Genomic DNA, 18,961 nt, shown 5'->3' with positions numbered 1-18,961 from the left:
CTGTCATCACATTATTATTAAACAGTAAGCATGCGGGTGCTCCTGCTACTCAGACACTTACTTGTGGTCTTGCTCAGTGCATGATGGAACTATAGAGATCTGCTACATGACACTATTAAAGCTGGCACAATTTTAGAAACAAATAAGGCGCAATTGGGTGTGGAATTCAATTGTTTTTTGTAATCCAACATGTATTACATTGATAGACTGCAAAATAATACACAAACACTCAACCCTGAAATCCCAGAAAGACAGAGTAACAATACCTATTATTAATCAACAGTTTATTTACAGAAAGAACAAAAATATGAAGGTGGATTGATGCTTTACTCATAACAGTAGGAAACAGTTATCTCCTGTATGGATAGAAATGTATGAATTTACAATCATTAACTTCTTACATCCTTTTCCTGCACCAGTCAAGATAGTAGCAACGTCCTTTACACATGGAGAAAGGCTTTAGATAACATCAGTCTCATTATAGATCTTTCCAGGTATTGCTGACATTTTAAATTTGTAGCTTCAAATTTTATAGTAAATAAAATAAGAAAATCCATCTGTGATGTGCTACGCATTTCCAACTTATATTATGGCCTTTAGAACCAAATTGTATAGCAATGACAGTTAAGAATGAATTCAGCAGGCAAAATAAAATACTAAGACCAAATAGCATAACAACAAAAATATTTTACTAAAACATAAGATTTACAGGATTTTTTCCCCCCCAGACAAGCCATACAAAAGTCACAAGCCGTTTGCAAGATCTACACTCAACAGCAGTCACAAAATTGATACTGATGGCTTTTCTTTTTGAATGGATTTTTAAAGCCAAGCTTTTCTTTCCTTTATCTTGTTTGTCATTATTTTAAATTCAAGGATTCCAATGTATAGCTCCTAAAAGGTTAACCAGACCTGGCTAAAGGGCAAAACCTAACATGTTCAAGTTAGCTGTATAACAACTCCATTAGCATTATCAAAACAAAAAAAGCAACTTAAAACAACACTGTGCCCGTGGTCAACTCTGCCTACCTTCACTCACAGTGCTTGTGCAGTCAGACAATACCAGTTATATGCAAATTAAGGCAGAGGCAGGACAACATTTCAGAGAGAGAGAAAAAAAAAAAAAAACAATTATTTAAAAAAAAAAAAATCAATAAAATTACAAGTGGTGTACTTTCTTGCCTCTGCTCATGCACTGTAAAATGAATAAGGACAAGACAAATTTTTGCTAATGTGCATTTAAATCACCAAAGGACTGATGTTGTCTGGTTGGTTAAATTTTCTTTAGTTTTTATCCCCCTAAGACTGTCCTTAAATGCAAACGAAGAATGAAGAGATCTTGGCAGAACAGAAGGAGACGTTTTCACACTTGACTTGGGATTCTGTTTAAATATTGTTGACAGCATATAGCCTAGTCCATGCTCTAGCTGAAAAACACAAAGGATCAAGTTAGCAACAAAGAACAAACAGCCAACACTGACACCATGTTACAAGTCATTCACATTATCTACATTTTCTTCAAGACGGACACACACTTTTCACTTAAAAACAGGATGCAAGTCGACTAACTAGTTGCGCAGAAACATTCAACACCTCTAGTCATTTATCACTTAAACGTGCCATCTCATGCTCGATGTTCCCAATAAATAAGCTGAATTTAATTCAATAAATTCTGAGCATTAACTTTTTTTTTTTTACAATCACATATCTGAGGTTAGATGCAGTGATATATCCATCTTAAAAAATTGAATATTAAAAAATGTTTAAGGTTCCTTTCAGGTGGAATTGGATATATTAAGAATAACTGATATAAAGTAAAGTAAATAAAAATCAGAATTTTAAATTAACGGTTGATGAATATGGGAAGAGTGGTATGATATTGAGATCTGTGCCATGTTATGGAATGACTGTACTGTTTCTAACAGGAAAGAATTACAAGTAGAACACTAAATATATGGGGGAAACAAAAAATTTAAGTTAGACCTTTATAAATATAAGGTACCACATATAACAGTAGAAATGTTAAACTGCCATACTGCAATACATGGTGCCTCAAATCTTAATAAATTGCTCATCATTTTGCCTTAATATATGTAATTTTTTTATATTATTAGATTTTAACAGTCTTATTTGATTCATGTTTCACATAAATATTGTCAAGTCAAAATAACCTCTCTTTGAAATAGAATTTGATGGAATCTAGTGTTTTCTTACAGCTGGGTACAATTTCATTTCTATTCTAAATCCAGGTAGTGAATTGGAATTTAACATGCATTCTCAACCATTTATTAATGGCCACAACCCTGTTTGCATCACTCTCTCCTCATAAGAGAAAATATATGATTAAATCAATAATATATGTGATGTCAAACATAAAAGATCTGTTCCAGACTGACAGTTATCACTATATAATCACAACATAACTGTTCACAATATTCTGTTCAAAATAAAACAAACCACACACACACACACACACACTACAAGAGGCACAGATTTCCTTAATGCACGAGTGCTAACATTTCATATTAATGTCTTTCGTGGGTCCTGGAGTGTTCAGTGCCATTATACACATCTAGAAAACCAGAACTGGAAGATCACCGCACAAACCATCTGAAAAGCTTAAATTTTACTAAGAATAATGTAAGTTTTGTGACATATTTTGTATGTAATTGAGGCCCAGAACCTGAACAGGTTACACAGAGACATCAATCTTCGTCACCACTGTCCCATGAAAACACAAGATCACAAAATGGTCCTTTCCAATACTTGTATGTCTGTATTGTCATCTTTGTGTTCTGTTCTGTCTTCATTTTGGAGCTTTCCTTTGAAAGTCTCAGGGAGGGTGGTTATAAATTATTTTTACAAAATTAGGGAAAACTGCATATGCTAATGTGTCACAAAGGAGACATTTATGTATTAATTGGGAGAGCTGCCAAAGTAATTTTTGCATCTAACCAAATTTAACATTTTCTATTTGACCTAGTGTCTTCCATATTGGGTATCTAACAGAATAAATCTTAAAAGATTATCAAGCTATTCATTTCTGAACACGAAATAACTATACCTGTTTCTATGGCTTGAGCTTCGTTGGTCTTCCACTGCTCCGCTACATCATTTGCTAATGGATCATCTGGATTGGGAGCACTTAATAAAGCCTGGATTGATAGCAGGACTGTACGGATCTGCAAGGCTGGGGACCACTTATCTACAATTGGAGAAATAACGCAATGTAGAGCAGATTATCTGCTAAAATGGTATTTTTGAATCAAATGCTGCTCCAGTTTTCAGTCAGTTAACACCTTTTTTATATCTTAAGGAAAAAATAATTAACAAAAAGACAATATACCTGTGGTATTAATCCTGTTAGTTTTAAGTTGTTAATTTAAAAAAACAAAAAGTAAAAACATCTTGTTACAGCAGCAAAAAAGTTTTGCCTTAAAATCTAAATAATTGACCTGTACAGTTTAAACTATTTTAAATACAAATTTTTCACATTTTGTAAGATAAACACATATTCTAAAATAAGTATTAAACCACAAAGACAAATGATTCTCCAATTATAAAAAATAACCATGTGCACAGATACACACATGTCAGATGTTTGTTAGAAATGCAACTCCAATTATAATATTTCTGACAATATCAGTGTTTAATAAACAGCTCATTTTTTAATGGATCACTACACTCCAGAGCTATCATCCAAACCAAAAGTGACAGTTTGAATATTTAAATGAAATTCAGTACAATAGTTTTCAATGCATACATTTGAATTTGGGTTAAGAATTCTGGGCGCTTTCAAGCTTGTTTCCATCAAAGTTACAACACTAGCAAGAAGACTACTATGAAAGTTGTTAATTAAGTCAATTGATCACTTACTAAACTATCACATGTTCACTAGGTAAAATAAGCAAAATGTGTTTGAGCAGAGTGCTTCTCAACAGGTCAAACAAACAGAATAAACAAGACATAAGATTTTGGCTAAACTTAAGTTTTAATTTAGTCTTGTCTAGTCCTGGGCGGTATGATCAAAATTCTATATTACAGTATTTTTCAAAATTATTCCGGTTTCATGGTATTCAACGGTATTTTTTTCCCATGCATGAGTGGATGTTAACCACATTTTCCATTGCAATTACTGCAGTAGACTAGCTAAGAATAAACTATTCCACTGTCATGAGTATTTTACATTGTACAAAAAAATTTTAATATGTATTAATACAGGTTTGCATGTCCCCATAAAGTGATAGTTTCAAGGAGGGGGGCACTAATGAAGAGAAGGAATCACACTGCATTACAGTTGCACTCCTTTTTATTGAACACATTTTGCAAACAACTTAAACTATAATTTTGACAACATATTTTCAACCATCCAAAGAAGCATTTAGATTTAGTAAAATATCCAGGGTGCTTGTCAAAAGTTGTATTGCACTGAACATATCTTAGAAAAGGAATAGTGAATATTTTTTGTAAACCAACTATACTTTCTGTTAATGTTAACAACCTCTGTCCACTGACACGTTAGCTATATGGATTGTAATGGCGTTGGTTATCTCGATCCACCGCTTGCTTTTTCTGTCGCAGGCAGTACCTCTAGCAAACGTGTCTACAAGCGACGTCTGACTCGAGTGTCCTCTAGCTTTTTCAGTTTTACCTGAGAACATGGAGGGTGCCAATCTTGGTTCCATACATTCATGGTACTCCAAAGCATCTGTGCAGCTAAGATGGTGCAGCAAATTGCTTGTGATGCTGCCTCCATTTGCAGTAAATAGTTGTTTGGTCCACATCCAACCTTCTAAAACCAAAATATCTCCAGACAACAGACACAACTCCTTTTTTTGGAAAAAGTTCTTCTGTGTCATCATATTCAACTGCATCGTTCAGTTTAGGAATGTTTGCTGTCCATTTTCACCGCTCAAAAGCTCCACTAACACATGTACTCTGTGGCATGCATGTTTAGCCGTGTAGCCTCCTTAAACAGTTTCATGCTGCGCCACGTTCCGAACATTGTTTAGGCTATTTAAACCGGTATTGCGTTATAAGAAAAATGCATATCATAACAAAAATAAAAAATGGTTTTCGGTATGTAACGGTATACCTCCCAGCACTAGTCTTGTCTAAATGTCCCACAAAAACATCTTTTACTCTACATTACATTTTTCTTCTCCATCGTGAGAATTCATATTTACTAAGAATCTGACTTAGTACCCTGTTTTGAAACATAAGGCATCTTGTTCTGGGTTACAATGCCAATAAATATGGATAGCCACTTTGTAGCTAGATGGCACATGCTGTTCTTATTTTAGTTTGTACATCATTTCCATAACAAAAAAAATTAAAACAAAATTATGAAGAAGCTTGAAAAGCTATTCCAAGAACTGCAAAGCTGAAGCTACTTAACTGCATTAATAAAGAATGGCTTAAAAATGTGATCTACAGTATGTGTTAACATTTATCTTCCTCTATGGTCAGCAAAATATACAAGCAACTAACTATTCGGGTGCTTACATTACAATGGAAAAAAATCAGAACACGTCAACAATCGAGAAATGATGGAATCCAGTGAACTTGGCAACTCTTCCTCTTAATGTATTTGGTACATGCATTCCATCTCCCTCACCAGAACATTAATGACTACTGACATCACTATTGCTGCCTTTTTACTTTTACAATACATGTCTAATGGTTCATTAAGTGTGCTATTAATGGCACCGTATTACTGATTTCTTTTGTCTTTTTGTGATCAATTGCTTATTTAACATTATACGACACAACTGTAGAGAATACATGCAACAAATCCAACACCCTAACTAAACTGCCAAAGAGTTGAGGAATAAAACAAAGGGGCTAAAATACAAAGTAATAATAGAACGCTCTAACAAGGATGGTAAAGCCTCAGTAGGCAGGTCTGAGTGAGAAAAAATTAAAGGGGCGGCAAAAATCCATGATTTAGAGGACTGAACAAGTGGTAGACCAGGCCTTAATGGTCTCTGTGGATGCTTTGGCAATCTGAGACAAAGGTAACTTGATTTGCAACATACTGCAAAATGAAGATACCCAATAATCACTTGTGACAAACTCAGGGGATTTCTAGTGTAAATGCAATAGATGTTTAGCAGCAAGGCATTTCTGAGAGGAAAGCTCTAAAAGGTTTACAGTTTGAAACAGCAGTGGAATCTTGATAGTCAAGTAAGAGGAAGAGCAGGATACAGAAGATCCCAAGGGAAAGAAACATGAGAGCATATGCAAAGGATAAAAGCGGAAGGATTTGGTTCCAGATGCATCAATGATAGGGAGCAGGACACAACTTTTATAAAGGATTTTAAAATTGGATTTATTAAGAATTAGGATGTCAGGAACACAGTTTAACTTTCTAGTATATGAGCTCCTAGGCCTGAGGAATAATTTAATTTTTTATTCTGTTATTAAAAACTGAAAACTCTGCATATATCCAGTAAGTAGTGTCTGGTGAGTAATTTATAATTGAGTTTAATGTGAGTATTTTAACACATACAGTTGTGTTAATTAAAAAAAAGTGTTAAAGTGAATAAAGTGAAATATTTTTAATAGCTTTTATTTCAAATGTAGTGGAAACATTACACATTCAATTCTATATCAAAGCTTTAACAAATTTTATCAAGTCTGCATTATTCTTTTACAGGAAACAAAGAAAATGAGTATTAATCTGATAAAAAATAGTGTTGACCTTTTTCTCTTTAAACTCAAGTTCTATAAGTCCCTGTGAATTTTTTGGTTTTGCTCCAAAAATTGCATTTTTAATGTCTCCCACAAGTTTTCAATGGAGATGAGGTCAGGGAATTGAGTGGGTCACTTCATTACCTCAATCCTTTTAGTCAGAAACCAAGATGTTGCTTGCTTACTCATGTGTTTGAGGTTGTCTTGTTAAAATACCCATTTCAGGGGCATTTCCTCTTTGGCATACAGCAACATAATCTCTTCAGGTATTATGATGTATTGAAACGGATCCATGACCAGTGGCATACAATAAATAGGCCCAACACTATAGTATGATAAACAACCCCATACCATCATTTTTGCACAACCATGCTTCACTGGCTTCAGTACTCTGTTTGGGGGTTCATCTGATGTACTTGTTGATGACCACTCGACCCGAAAAGAACTATTTTACTCTTGTCAGTCCACAGAAAGTTATATCATTTTTGTTCGGACCAATCAAGTTGCTCCTTGGCAAATTTGAACAGATTCTGCATATGCCATTTTATTCAACAATTATACGTTATGAGGTGTTCTTCATGATAGCTTTGATCAAATGTCTGACTGTGAAGTACATGCACGTAATTTTACACTATCTTTGATCTTTCTGAAGGTCATCACTGACTGAATCTTTACCATTCTATTAGTTGCTTGCTTTCAATGGTGTGTTTTGCCGTTTTGTTCCCATTTTAAAGCATGTGAGATCTGTTTAGCTGAGCATCCTATAATTTGTTGCACTTGTTTATACATATTCTCCTATCCAATCAACATTTTAATCAACTTGCGTTATTCCTCTGAAAATGCTTGGAATGGCCCATTTTACTTAGCAGTTCAGAAGGAAATATATTTTATAACAATGTGTAAAACATTTGCTTCCCTTTCTCCATAATAAAGCATAATTAATGACACCTGTTTTTTTTCACAGGTTAATTAATTATTATTTTGAAAGTTCCCCTTTCAATGAATGAGTCAATTACTTAGAACAAGCAGTGTGAGTGTCATGACAGTTGGGTCTGTAGTTTTTCAATTTATCTACAGGTAAATTATCTGCCAGGCAGAAATATCACTACTACTAACAACAGTGGTTCATCAGGTTACCGATGTTGTACAGTTTATTTTTTTTTTTTTACCACAAGTCTAGATAAGCGAGTTATATACGGTTCTGAAGGTTTCCACTGATGTGGAGGGATTGGAGGCGGAGTATCTGGGGATGAAGCTATTGGGTGGAAGATAGAGGGGATTTGGTGGGGAAGGGGGTCATGCTTCTACTCACTATAATGGGCTCCCAAAGGCATGTGTCTCTTTTTAGCCACAGATACTGTGGTCCAAAAGTTTATACCCATATCAAAGTCAAAATTTTAGTACCAATCTGACACAACTGGAGAGGACACCACAGGACTGACTTGTGTCACAGACAGAACATAGGAAGCATCAGTTACTGTTTATTAGCCTTATACTGTGTGGCCCCACGAGCTGCTTCTGATGGAGGGAGGGATTTGTTTGTCTCAACAGACAGCTACCATCCACATCAATGTTGGCAGCCCCAAGCCAGTTACGTGCTGTCACATCACAGTCAGCTTTCCTCATCTGTGGCATGGGGATTTTAAAGACATACCCAATCTGTGACACAATTTGCTGAGCTATCCTTACTTATAGGTGGCATCACATGGCTTTATATCACTAATGGGCCTTTTTCATAGCAGCCATATTGACATGACACAGTATTGTAAGCACAGGTGTAAGCCATTACATTAATTAAGGCTCCAATTATGATACACTGAAATTGAGCAGAAGCTTCAGTAATGTTATTAGTGACAGCTGCGCTTGCCATAATTTTTCATGTCAAAATGGCTGCTATGAAACTGCTCCATTTCAATGTGGCTAATGCCAATGCTCCGCCTTCAATTAATCAGAGGGGAGTGAGATGTACAAATCAGTCAGGTGTAATCAATCAATAGCAGATGCTGTCATTTACCTAATGGAGATAAAAGAATTGCTTTTTCTGAATGTCTTTAATAGAGCAGTTGCTTAAGACTCAACCAGAAATCTTGTTGTGACCCTTTCAATGCCATCTCAAGAGGAGATGTGCCTGAGACAGCAATACAGGATCACTCAAGTCTCAATTTAAGGTCAGGTCAGAACATCTGTTGAAACTGCTGTATGAGACTGTCAAAACTCACACCCGAGAACAAACAGATCTGTCAGTTTGACTCTACCATTAGTGATATAGCAGACCCTCCCGATCCTGAACCTACTGCTGGACCCTCAACATCTGGAGATAAAGGTACAGTAACTAGGATGAGTTCAAGAATTTATGCCCAGCACTAAAAAGTTGAGACTGAACTTTTTACATCCTCACAGACCATCTCCATCCTACTCGTTCTAATACCATCTTGATAAACTTGTCATTGATCATTGGGATGTGCTTTTATTAGTTGAACCTGTGACGGCAACAGGACGGACATACATACACACATAATTTCAAGCAAAGACACAATCACCGCATCAAAGGCTGTGATAGAGTATAAATTGAAAAGTTCAGCCACTGTTTATGTTCTACAATTCTCACCTTACCGTTCAAACAGTAGAGGTTGTACGTAACTTATTCATGATTCCACCAAAGTTGGATTTCTTTCCTCACTTTATTTTTCTAAGAACCCATCTAGTTTCAGTTTAATTTTTGTGTTAATTTTTCAGATTTATGAGGAAGGGCTTGATCTACATTTTCTGAAAATATACAATGAAAGAGTTCATGATCTCAAATATCATTTACTTAACTCAAGGCCCTTCTGAAGAGAAAAACTACAACATTTCTGATTTTGTCATTAAGTCTATTTTTTTTTTTTAGTTATTTTGGCATTATAGAGTTGTACAAGAGCTTTAAAACAATATGGGAACCATTTCTGTGCAAATTGTATTTAGGGAGATATAGCCAGTCAAAGTCATATCCCCTAACCCAAAATATGTTCAAAATTTGTTACCTCAAGTCTCCCTTGATATTGATATAAGACACATGCAATTTCAGTTCCATGGGTTACTCATAAGACCAAATCAGCAGGCCAAGTTTCGTTAAAATCTGTGACATTGAGGTCAAAAAGTGTGATGATTTGACATGGAATTCCCCAGCCTTGTCTCTGTTAGTACATGATGGCTTTGAGATAATCTAATAAACTACTGCAGTACAATACAAACAAACAATTCTATAATTCTTGTCAATTGCCATTTCTGGTTTAGTTTACTGTAAAAGTAGTTATGCTAAAAGCACTTCAAACAACCACAAAATTATAAAATTACCCACAAATTTTGGACATAACATTTAAAATTATCTATAAAGATATCACTGTTCAATCTTTGCTTTAGTGGAAATTTTACACATTTGCATAAAATGTGAAAAATATAGATAACCGGGTAAAATCCTAAATCATCACACATGAGACAGACTTAAAAACTAGTATCTCTGCATGTCATGAGCAGAAATAGATAACTACAAAACCAGGTATGCCTTCCCAACCTATCAAATAAGTTTCCGCTTGGCATTTTACTCAGCGTAACTGCATCCTTCATAGTTACATCTCCATAGGAATTAAATCTGTTCAGTATACTTACTGTTATAGTACATCCTGATGGGCAGATCAGCTACTATAATTTCTTATACATAACAGAAAATCAATAGATGTTACTGTTTCATTGAATAAAGTCTTGGAAACATTATGTCTCAGGTTTTTAAAAAAAAAAAAAAAACAGAACTAGTGTAGGTTATGGGAACTGCTAACTATTCTCTGGACAGATGCCAGCCAAAGTCATTCAGGGGCTCTTCAGGACTAACCTTGCCTAATCCTCCACAGGGCTACAACAATTAATCTGTAAAGCAGTGGAAAGTTGTTTAATTTGAAAGTACTTATGAACTGTCTTACATAATAGCCACTGTAAAATATTTCTTTCAGTTTACAATATACACCACTTAAAACCCTGCAATTTTACTTTTTTAAGCAAAAATATTAATAAAATAAATAAATTAATGATTTGCCAAGATGACCCTATATAAAGCAGATTAAAAATTCTTAGCACCAAGGGTACTTGTGGGTTACATAGCAGATATTTAATCATCAACTGTTACCCATCTGTTTCAGTTTTATTATGTAACAGAGAGAGAGAGAAACACTCACCTTTTAAAATATCTAAGCATATTCTTCCCAATTTGTCTACATTAGGGTGATATATTTTGGTCATGAAACGTACTTTTGGAGCTGCCATAGGATATTCTTCAGGAAGGAATAGTTCAAGTTTAAAAGTCCCTCCCTCAAAAGGGGAATCTTGTGGGCCTGCAATGACTACATGAAAATAGCGTGCGTTGCTTTCATCTGGTTCTGCTTTTATCCCAGGTACAGGCTCAGCCAGCAAGCGCTGAGTTTCCTACAGAGATAAGAAAGCAAAATCTTGAACCTCCAAAAAATTGAAAACATGAATAGATCTAAAATGTGACACAATAGAAATTACATTTATTAATAGTATTGAGTTACTTGTCAATAATGGAAAACTGGTATATACAGGGCTTAGAACACACATGACAATGACCAACAATTATCTTGCCCTGACATAGGATTGTGTCTGTGATATAACCGGTATCACAATTATGACAGATACAACAGAAGACTACAAATACAAACAATGGCACAGTATTACAAACAATGGCACAGTATTATGGGTAAGTGTCTTTCCCGTTTATTTTGTACAGTAATTTTCCAGACCGTTGGTGTGTTTTGAGCATACAAATGGATAACGGAAATGTGGGTAATGCAGCAAGTCCTGTTTTTTGCTTTGTTTCCCTGAACATTTTTTAAGATCATTTACCGTTATCCAGCACTGGTCACTATTGGGTCTAGTTCAATCACAATTTTTGCCATGTACCTTGTCCACTCTAAAGTGAGAATAATTTTTTTCGCAGCCATCACTACAAATTTACATGGGGTAAGTAACAATTTATATTTATATTTATATATATATATATATATATATATATATATATATATATATATATATATATATATATATATATATATATATATATATATATATATATATATATATATACAGTAATCCTCGCTATATCACACTTTGACTTTCGGTTTCACTCTATCGGGATTTTAAATGTAAGCACATCTAAATATATATCACAGATTTTTCGCTGGTTCGCGGATTTCTGCAGACAGTGGGTCTTTTAATTTATGCTACACGCTTCCTCAGTTTGTTTGCCCTGTTGATTTCATACAAGGGACGCTATTGGCGGATGGCTTAGAAGCTACCCAATCAGAGCATGTATTACATATTAACTAAAACTCCTCAATGCTATAAGATATGCATCCCGCGCGGAGCTTGATTGTTTGCTTGTCTCTGCCTCTCTCTCACCCTCTCTGACATTCTCTGCGCCTGACGGAGGGGCTGTTTGCACAGAGGCGGTTTGCTTAAAAGATACTGACGCTCCTCAAAAAATGCCGCTTTATTGCGGTGCTCGGCATATTTAAAAGCTCAAAAGCACACGTATTGATTTTTTGATTGTTGCTTTAATCTCGCTCTCTCTCTCTGACGTTCTCTGCGCCTGACGGAGGAGATGTGAGCAGAGGGGCTGTTTGCTTAGAAGATACTAACGCTCCTCTAAAAATGCCGCGGCAAACTTAAAAGCACAAGTATTGATTTTTTGATTGTTTGCTTTTCTTTGCGCTCTCTCTCTCCCTCTGAAATTCTCTGCTCCTGAAGAGAAGATCTATTTGCATTCTTTTAATTGTGAGAAAGAACTGTCATCTCTGTCTTGTCATGGAGGACGGTTTAAACTTTTGACTAAAGGGTGTTATTTCATGTCTAGAGGGCTCTAATAATGTTAACAGTGTGGGAGAGTTTATAAGGGCTTAAAATATATAAAAACTACACAAACATATGGTTTCTACTTGCGATTTTTCTATCGCGGGGTTCTGGAACGCAACCCCCGCGATCGAGGAGGGATTACTGTATATATATATACTAGCAAAATACCCGCTTCACAGCGGAGAAGTAGTGTGTTAAAGAAGCAATGAAAAGAAAAGGAAACATTTTGAAAATAACGTAACATGATTGTGAATGTAATTGTTTTGTCACTGTTGTGAGTGATGAGTTTTGTTGTCATATATATATATATATATATATATATATATATATATATATATATATATACACATATCTAAACATATATATATATACATATACATACATATATATATATATCTACATATATACACACATATACATACACACATACATACATACACACATATATACACACAAATACATATATATACATACATACACACACACATATATAAACATATATATACATATACATACATATCTACATATATACACACACAGCTATTTCGTATCAGTGCAATACGCTGCTTGTTAAAACTCCCGCTCTTACGTGCAAGTCTGCGTGGATATTATGAACTATCGATTTGTTCAAGTTCTATTTAAATTTTAAATAGAAGGAATTTTTATTTAGTCGACAGAAATATCTTTGGTAGGAATGGTAAAACAGACAGGAATATTATTCTGAATAAATCAACTCAAACCTTAAACAACTTATAATATTTTGCTCTCCATAAAAATATATCCTGTCTAAATTATGCAAGTTAGAAATAAAGTAAACGTTAAAAGAACAAACATTCAAATTTCTTTACTCTTATGTAATTTTATATAAAAATAAACTTAGATTTTAAATATCCCAAAAGATTTTGCTCTCCATAAAAATATATCCTGTCAAAATTATACAAATTCAAATATGAACATGCTGCATAACAAAACCTGGAAATATAAATAAAATGTGTTCCTTTCAGCAATAACAAATCAAATCATTCAGTTGTCTTTGCTCATATGTCATTTTAGAGCTGGACGCCTGGCATCTTTTTGGCAACAAGTTCGTTTCTGTTTGGTGTGAGGTTCTGTGTTGTGGAGATTCTCAGGATGGATTGCAGGTGCTCATCAGTGAGGCGACTCCTGTGTGCTGTTTTGTTAGTCTTTATCACTGAGAAGAGCTTCTCACACAGATATGTGCTACCAAACATGCACAAGGTTCGAGCCGCATGTAGACGGACTTTTTGTTCTTCAAAGTCACCAAAGCGCCGTGCAAACTCAGTGCGCGCTCAGTTTATCAGCAAAGTGCGATTTGGGAACACCGTAGTGACGACTTGGTTTAACATTACTTGGCAACAGGGAAAGTGGGGCAAGGTGCATTTGTGTCTCCCATAAAAGCAGCTTCACTTGAAATCACTTTGTGATTGTGCACGGTAAAACGTCCGCTGAAGTGTCAGATTCTTATTTAATTATTCTGCTTTCTGTATCTTCTGCATTGCATTCAGGTTACCCTGATGTTTTGTCTCATAGTGCCGCCTTAGATTAAATTCTGTAATTACAGCCACATTAGCTCCACAAATGAGACACACGGGTTCAGTAAACATATACTCAGCCTCCCATCGGTTTTAAAGGCTCTATTTTCAGAATCAACTTTTCTCTCAGCATCGTGTGAGCTAGCTTCGCAATAACTTGCAGCATCATAAGCTAGACTTGATTAACGCGTAAGTGTTCGCAAGGCAGCTGAAGCGCTGCATTATGGGATCTGTAGTTTATTGTGTTACCAGCGCTTCATATACCCGGCCATTAATAACAATAATACAGTATATAAAATGATCTCGGGCCGGATATAATTACGCCGGGCGGATGTGGCCCGCCCTTGAGTTTGACACATATGGACTAAATAGAACTTGAAAAGATATATTTTTTCAAATGTGATCGCGCAATTCAGATAGAGTTGACGCGACTACAGCCTGCATGCCTCAATAAGTCATCCTCCCTCGCTCTTACTTTTTACCGCTCATCTAATGAATACACTGAGTATGGCTTTACCAAAACAATCATTGATGGCTAATAAAGTATCCATTATTCGAGTATGTAGATCGGGATATATATATACATATATATATATACCCGCGTATATATCGCAGCGAGAAGTAGTGTGTTAAAAAGCTAGAAAAGAAAAGGGAACATTTTAAAAATAACGTAACATGACTGTCAATATACAGTATTTGTTTTGTGAGTGTTACTGAGTGTTGCTGTCATCAAGGATTTGATTATCATTATTTCTTTCAATCAGGTTCGTATTTGTAGGATGTGTTGTGTTCAAGTTACATTCCGTGTTTGTCAATCGCTGTAAAGATGACAGGTTTCATTCATCGATTCGCTTCTTACTGCATCAATAAACAGCTCGCCTTCTTCTTTATCTGAGACCTGACACACTGCATGCACGGGTTTTTTACACTGTCTTCCTTTAGCGGGACATTGACTTTTTCCAACGTGTGCTTTGTTTCCGCAGTAGCTGGATTTATGAATATGCTTGTATGTATCAGACGCTTCATATTTTTGCTGCCTTTTCAATTGTGTAATTCGGTTTTGTTCAGCTCTTTGGAACTGTTGCTTTTATCTGTGCACTGCGTCAGTTCACGTGAGCCGCTTCGGTGTACATGCATCGAAGGTTCCCAGCTGTGCTGGTGCCATCTCGTGCTATGTCCATGGCTGTATTTAATGTTACCTTAGTCCTGGCACTTAAAACTTTCTCTCGCAGTTTCGCTGAGTTTGTGTCAAACACCACCCTGACCATCTCATCTTCCTCTCCATAAGCACAGTCCTTCACCCGTGAATATTTAGTGGAGTTTGCTATTGGATTGCCGCTGACGGACGGCCTTATATGGGCAGGCACTAAATTACAAACGCCAGCGGCAGCCTGTCTATGAACTTAATTTAAAGTGTAGGTTTACATCGTGCTTTGTTTCCGAAGTAGCAGAACTCATGAATATGGTTGTATATGTCACTCGCCGCTTCTTATTGTTTCGCTGCCTTCTCAATTATATAATGCATGTTTTCTTCAGCGCTTTTTGAGGTCTTCCTGGTTTTCTATGTACTGCGTGATTACGTGAGGCGTGATGATGTCACACTAAACTCCGCCCCACGGCGTTCAAGCTCATCTCCATTACAGTAAATGGAGAAAACAGCTTCCAGTTATGACCATTACGTGTAGAATTTCGATATAAAACCTGCCCAACTTTTGTAAGGAAGCTGTAAGGAATGAACCTGCCAAATTTCAGCCTTCCACCCACACGGGAATTTGGAGAATTAGTGATGAGTCAATGAGTGAGTGAGGGCTTTGCCTTTTATTAGTGTGTGTGTGTATATATATATATATATATATATATATATATATATATATATATATATATATATATATATATATATATATATATAAGCGGTCGGGATTGTCCTTCCGTCCCGTGAGTGCTACGCAGGCGCGGAGTTTCACACACACCCCGTCCATTTTGCAATGCACGATGGGATTTGTAGTTACGTTTTTCCAGGTAAAAGATGATTTTTTTACTCCAGACTGTGCGATATCTTCTTCTTCTTTCTTACTATATAAAAGCGACATGATGTGAGCAGAGTTCTGGTGCTCCCATCATTCCCTTGCTTTTGTGCGCGATGCGCTGGAATAACAGACAAAATTATGTCTCTGGAAAGAATTAATGTTGATGGAGTACAAATGCCACACGGCGTAGTATATGAGGGGGGTTCAAAAGGGCGACCTCAATATAGAAAAAAAGATTAAATTTCATCACAAAAATAACAAACTATGAGTATTAAAGTAATACCGCTCAAATGCAATATAACCAAATTAATGAGTTTGTATAAAATACCAAATTGATCTACATATTGAATTGCCTTAAGAAGTGGTCAATTTAAAAGTTGGTCGCCTTAAAAGGCGGGTCAGCCTAGTGTATATATATATTGGGTGTAGTAGCTGTAGTATTCCTTTAATCAAATTCCGGTTTATGAGGAGCCAGACATTATCCCATCAGCACTTGATCACAGCTGGAGGGACAACAGGACTGGGCTCCAGTCTATCACAGGGCCTTGTCAAAGAAAAAAAATTTACCCCAGTCCAATTTGTAATAGCCAATTAAAGAAACATGTACATCTTTGGGGTTGTAGGAGAAAAACCAAAAAGCAAAGAGAAAATCCAACACAGAAACAAGGAGAAAGTGGAAGTTCCACCCAGACAACAACCTCACATGGGATTAAAGCCAAAGTTAATAAATTCATTGAGGTCACAGTACTAACCACTGCACCATCATGTTGCCTTTATCTTTCCAAATCATAACCTAAATATTAAATTACCCCCACCATCCCACTAAAACAGCAACTCAGATTAGCAAATGCAGTGCATTTAGATTTCTTCATATTGTCTAAAGTAAAATCTCCAATGCTGCAAATCAAATAAAAATATAAGTTGAAGAAAAAGTGTCTGAGTAAACACCTGCAGGCAGCAGTACACTGTTTATGCTGCTAGCGGAAATACTTCCGTTTAGTAACATGAAAGCGGCAGTGAAGTGTACAGTGCATTTGGTTTCTCATCTTTCTTCTAGAAACAGCTCTTCACAATTTATGTATTGCTTGATAAATCATTTTAAATATTGTATGAAATGCTGTTTCCCATGCCCATGCCTAATAAGCTCAAAGCAACCATTCATGAAAACAATTCCCAAATACATTTAACAGTAAATGCAGGTGTCTTGATCAGTAGTTGCCAACTATTCAGATCTTTCAGGCACCACTGTCTGATTGACGCTGGGGTGCTTTTTACATTATAATTACAGTGCATCTTCAGAGCAGAAGACTTCTTTACAATGAACAAAAAATGTAAATATTAAAAGATTAAAAAGAACAAAAAAAGCTAACAACACAAAAGATAGGAGTTTAAAAAAATACAAATGTATAAATACACTAAGACATATACTGTATACACAATCACATACGGAACAAAGTTCAAATGACTTAAACAATCACAGCAAGCGTAGTATTTGACCAAAGCAATGTATCACCTCCTCTCACAGTTTCCAAAAAAATCTTTTCTTGTAATTGCACATATTTGAAAGCGCTTGTTATTTTGAATTAATTGTGTCATGAGAAGCTGAAAAGCAGGGAGAAAGATACTTTGAACTCACCAGAAAAATGCTATCATTGAGAGGTAAGCTTGACTTAATAGCCAAGTTTGACAGGCATCAAGATAGGAAGTCTGATATGACAGTATCATATATCTTTATGCCTTCACAGAGAATAACTATAATTTGATATATGTGTATATACATATATGCTAGTTTGAGACCATTTGTTGTATTTTATTTCAGTCTGCATCTTTTGTTGTTAGAGGCACAGTGTTTAGCACGGTTCCTTCACAGCTCAGATAACATTTTTATGGCCCCCAAGTCCAGCATAGTTGGCAGACACTTTCCCTGCCCCCTGGAACACTTAACAGACCCACTGCATGCACCTTTACAATCCATTCAAAATTTCAGATCTTTTTTCCTCCACTGACTTCAATGAATTTCACAAAATTCTGTGCAGTTCCCGAACATTTAAAGTTCCACTGTGTTCACTTATCACTACTTTTTAGTTTTCCTTATTATTTAAAATGCTATCTAAAAAACATGTAATATATTTTTAAAACTTAAAAAAGTTACAAAGTAGTATGATACATAAGTGACAAATAGTGGACTTATTTTCAAAAAAAATAAAATAAACAAATTGCATCTGCAGGATCCTCTGACAATACACTGATTAATATAACCCAAAAGCGAACATGCACTGTGAAGCATTCCACTGTCCCTGATATACAGTAATGCCAAATTACAGCACAACAGAAAATAACTACAGAATGTGCTTTTTACAAGCTACAGTACTTAAAAAATTTCTGCTTAATTAATAAAAACTTCTCAGAATGATATGGTTCCAGGAATTAAGACATTAGTCAACTGCTAATATTATGATTGAAAGACATGCCCCACAAGAGGGAAAAAATGACATAAAGCATGAAAATGCTAGATAAAGTTGTAATTCTTTACCACCTAATGGTGAAGGAATGAATAATAAGCTTTGATGGTACAAATTCACCATCCTATTAATTAAACTTTATAAACAATTACTGTAGCAGCCGAAAAAAAAAAAATCACTGCTATAATGACAAACATGAGTGATTTGGTTAATGTCATGTTACCACACAAAATAATGTATTTTGTATAAGAGGAAATAGCATAACGTGCAGCAGAGGCATAAATAACTAATCAAATGAGGGGTTAATAAACATCAGCAGTGAGTGATT

General features: G+C 35.5%; 1 protein-coding gene across 1 annotated transcript in view; it reads right to left on the bottom strand.

Moving 5' to 3' along the window:
- Positions 1 to 267: 267 nt before the first annotated feature.
- LOC120534180 (ubiquitin-conjugating enzyme E2 N) overlaps positions 268 to 18,961 on the bottom strand; it is a 33,107-nt gene continuing 14,413 nt past the window's right edge. The window contains exons 2-4 of the mRNA XM_039761538.1: positions 10,899 to 11,145; positions 3,065 to 3,205; positions 268 to 1,427 (exon numbers count right to left, since the gene is read on the bottom strand). Of these exons, the coding sequence (XP_039617472.1) occupies positions 1,387 to 1,427; positions 3,065 to 3,205; positions 10,899 to 11,145 (429 nt within the window). The 3' untranslated portion in view covers positions 268 to 1,386. The remainder of the gene's footprint in view (positions 1,428 to 3,064; positions 3,206 to 10,898; positions 11,146 to 18,961) is intronic.

This window comes from Polypterus senegalus, chromosome 8 (genome assembly GCF_016835505.1).
Source record: "Polypterus senegalus isolate Bchr_013 chromosome 8, ASM1683550v1, whole genome shotgun sequence".
NCBI lineage: Eukaryota > Metazoa > Chordata > Cladistia > Polypteriformes > Polypteridae > Polypterus > Polypterus senegalus.
The sequence above is the reverse complement of the archived record's forward strand: the minus strand, read 5'-3'. Positions and strand labels throughout refer to the sequence as shown.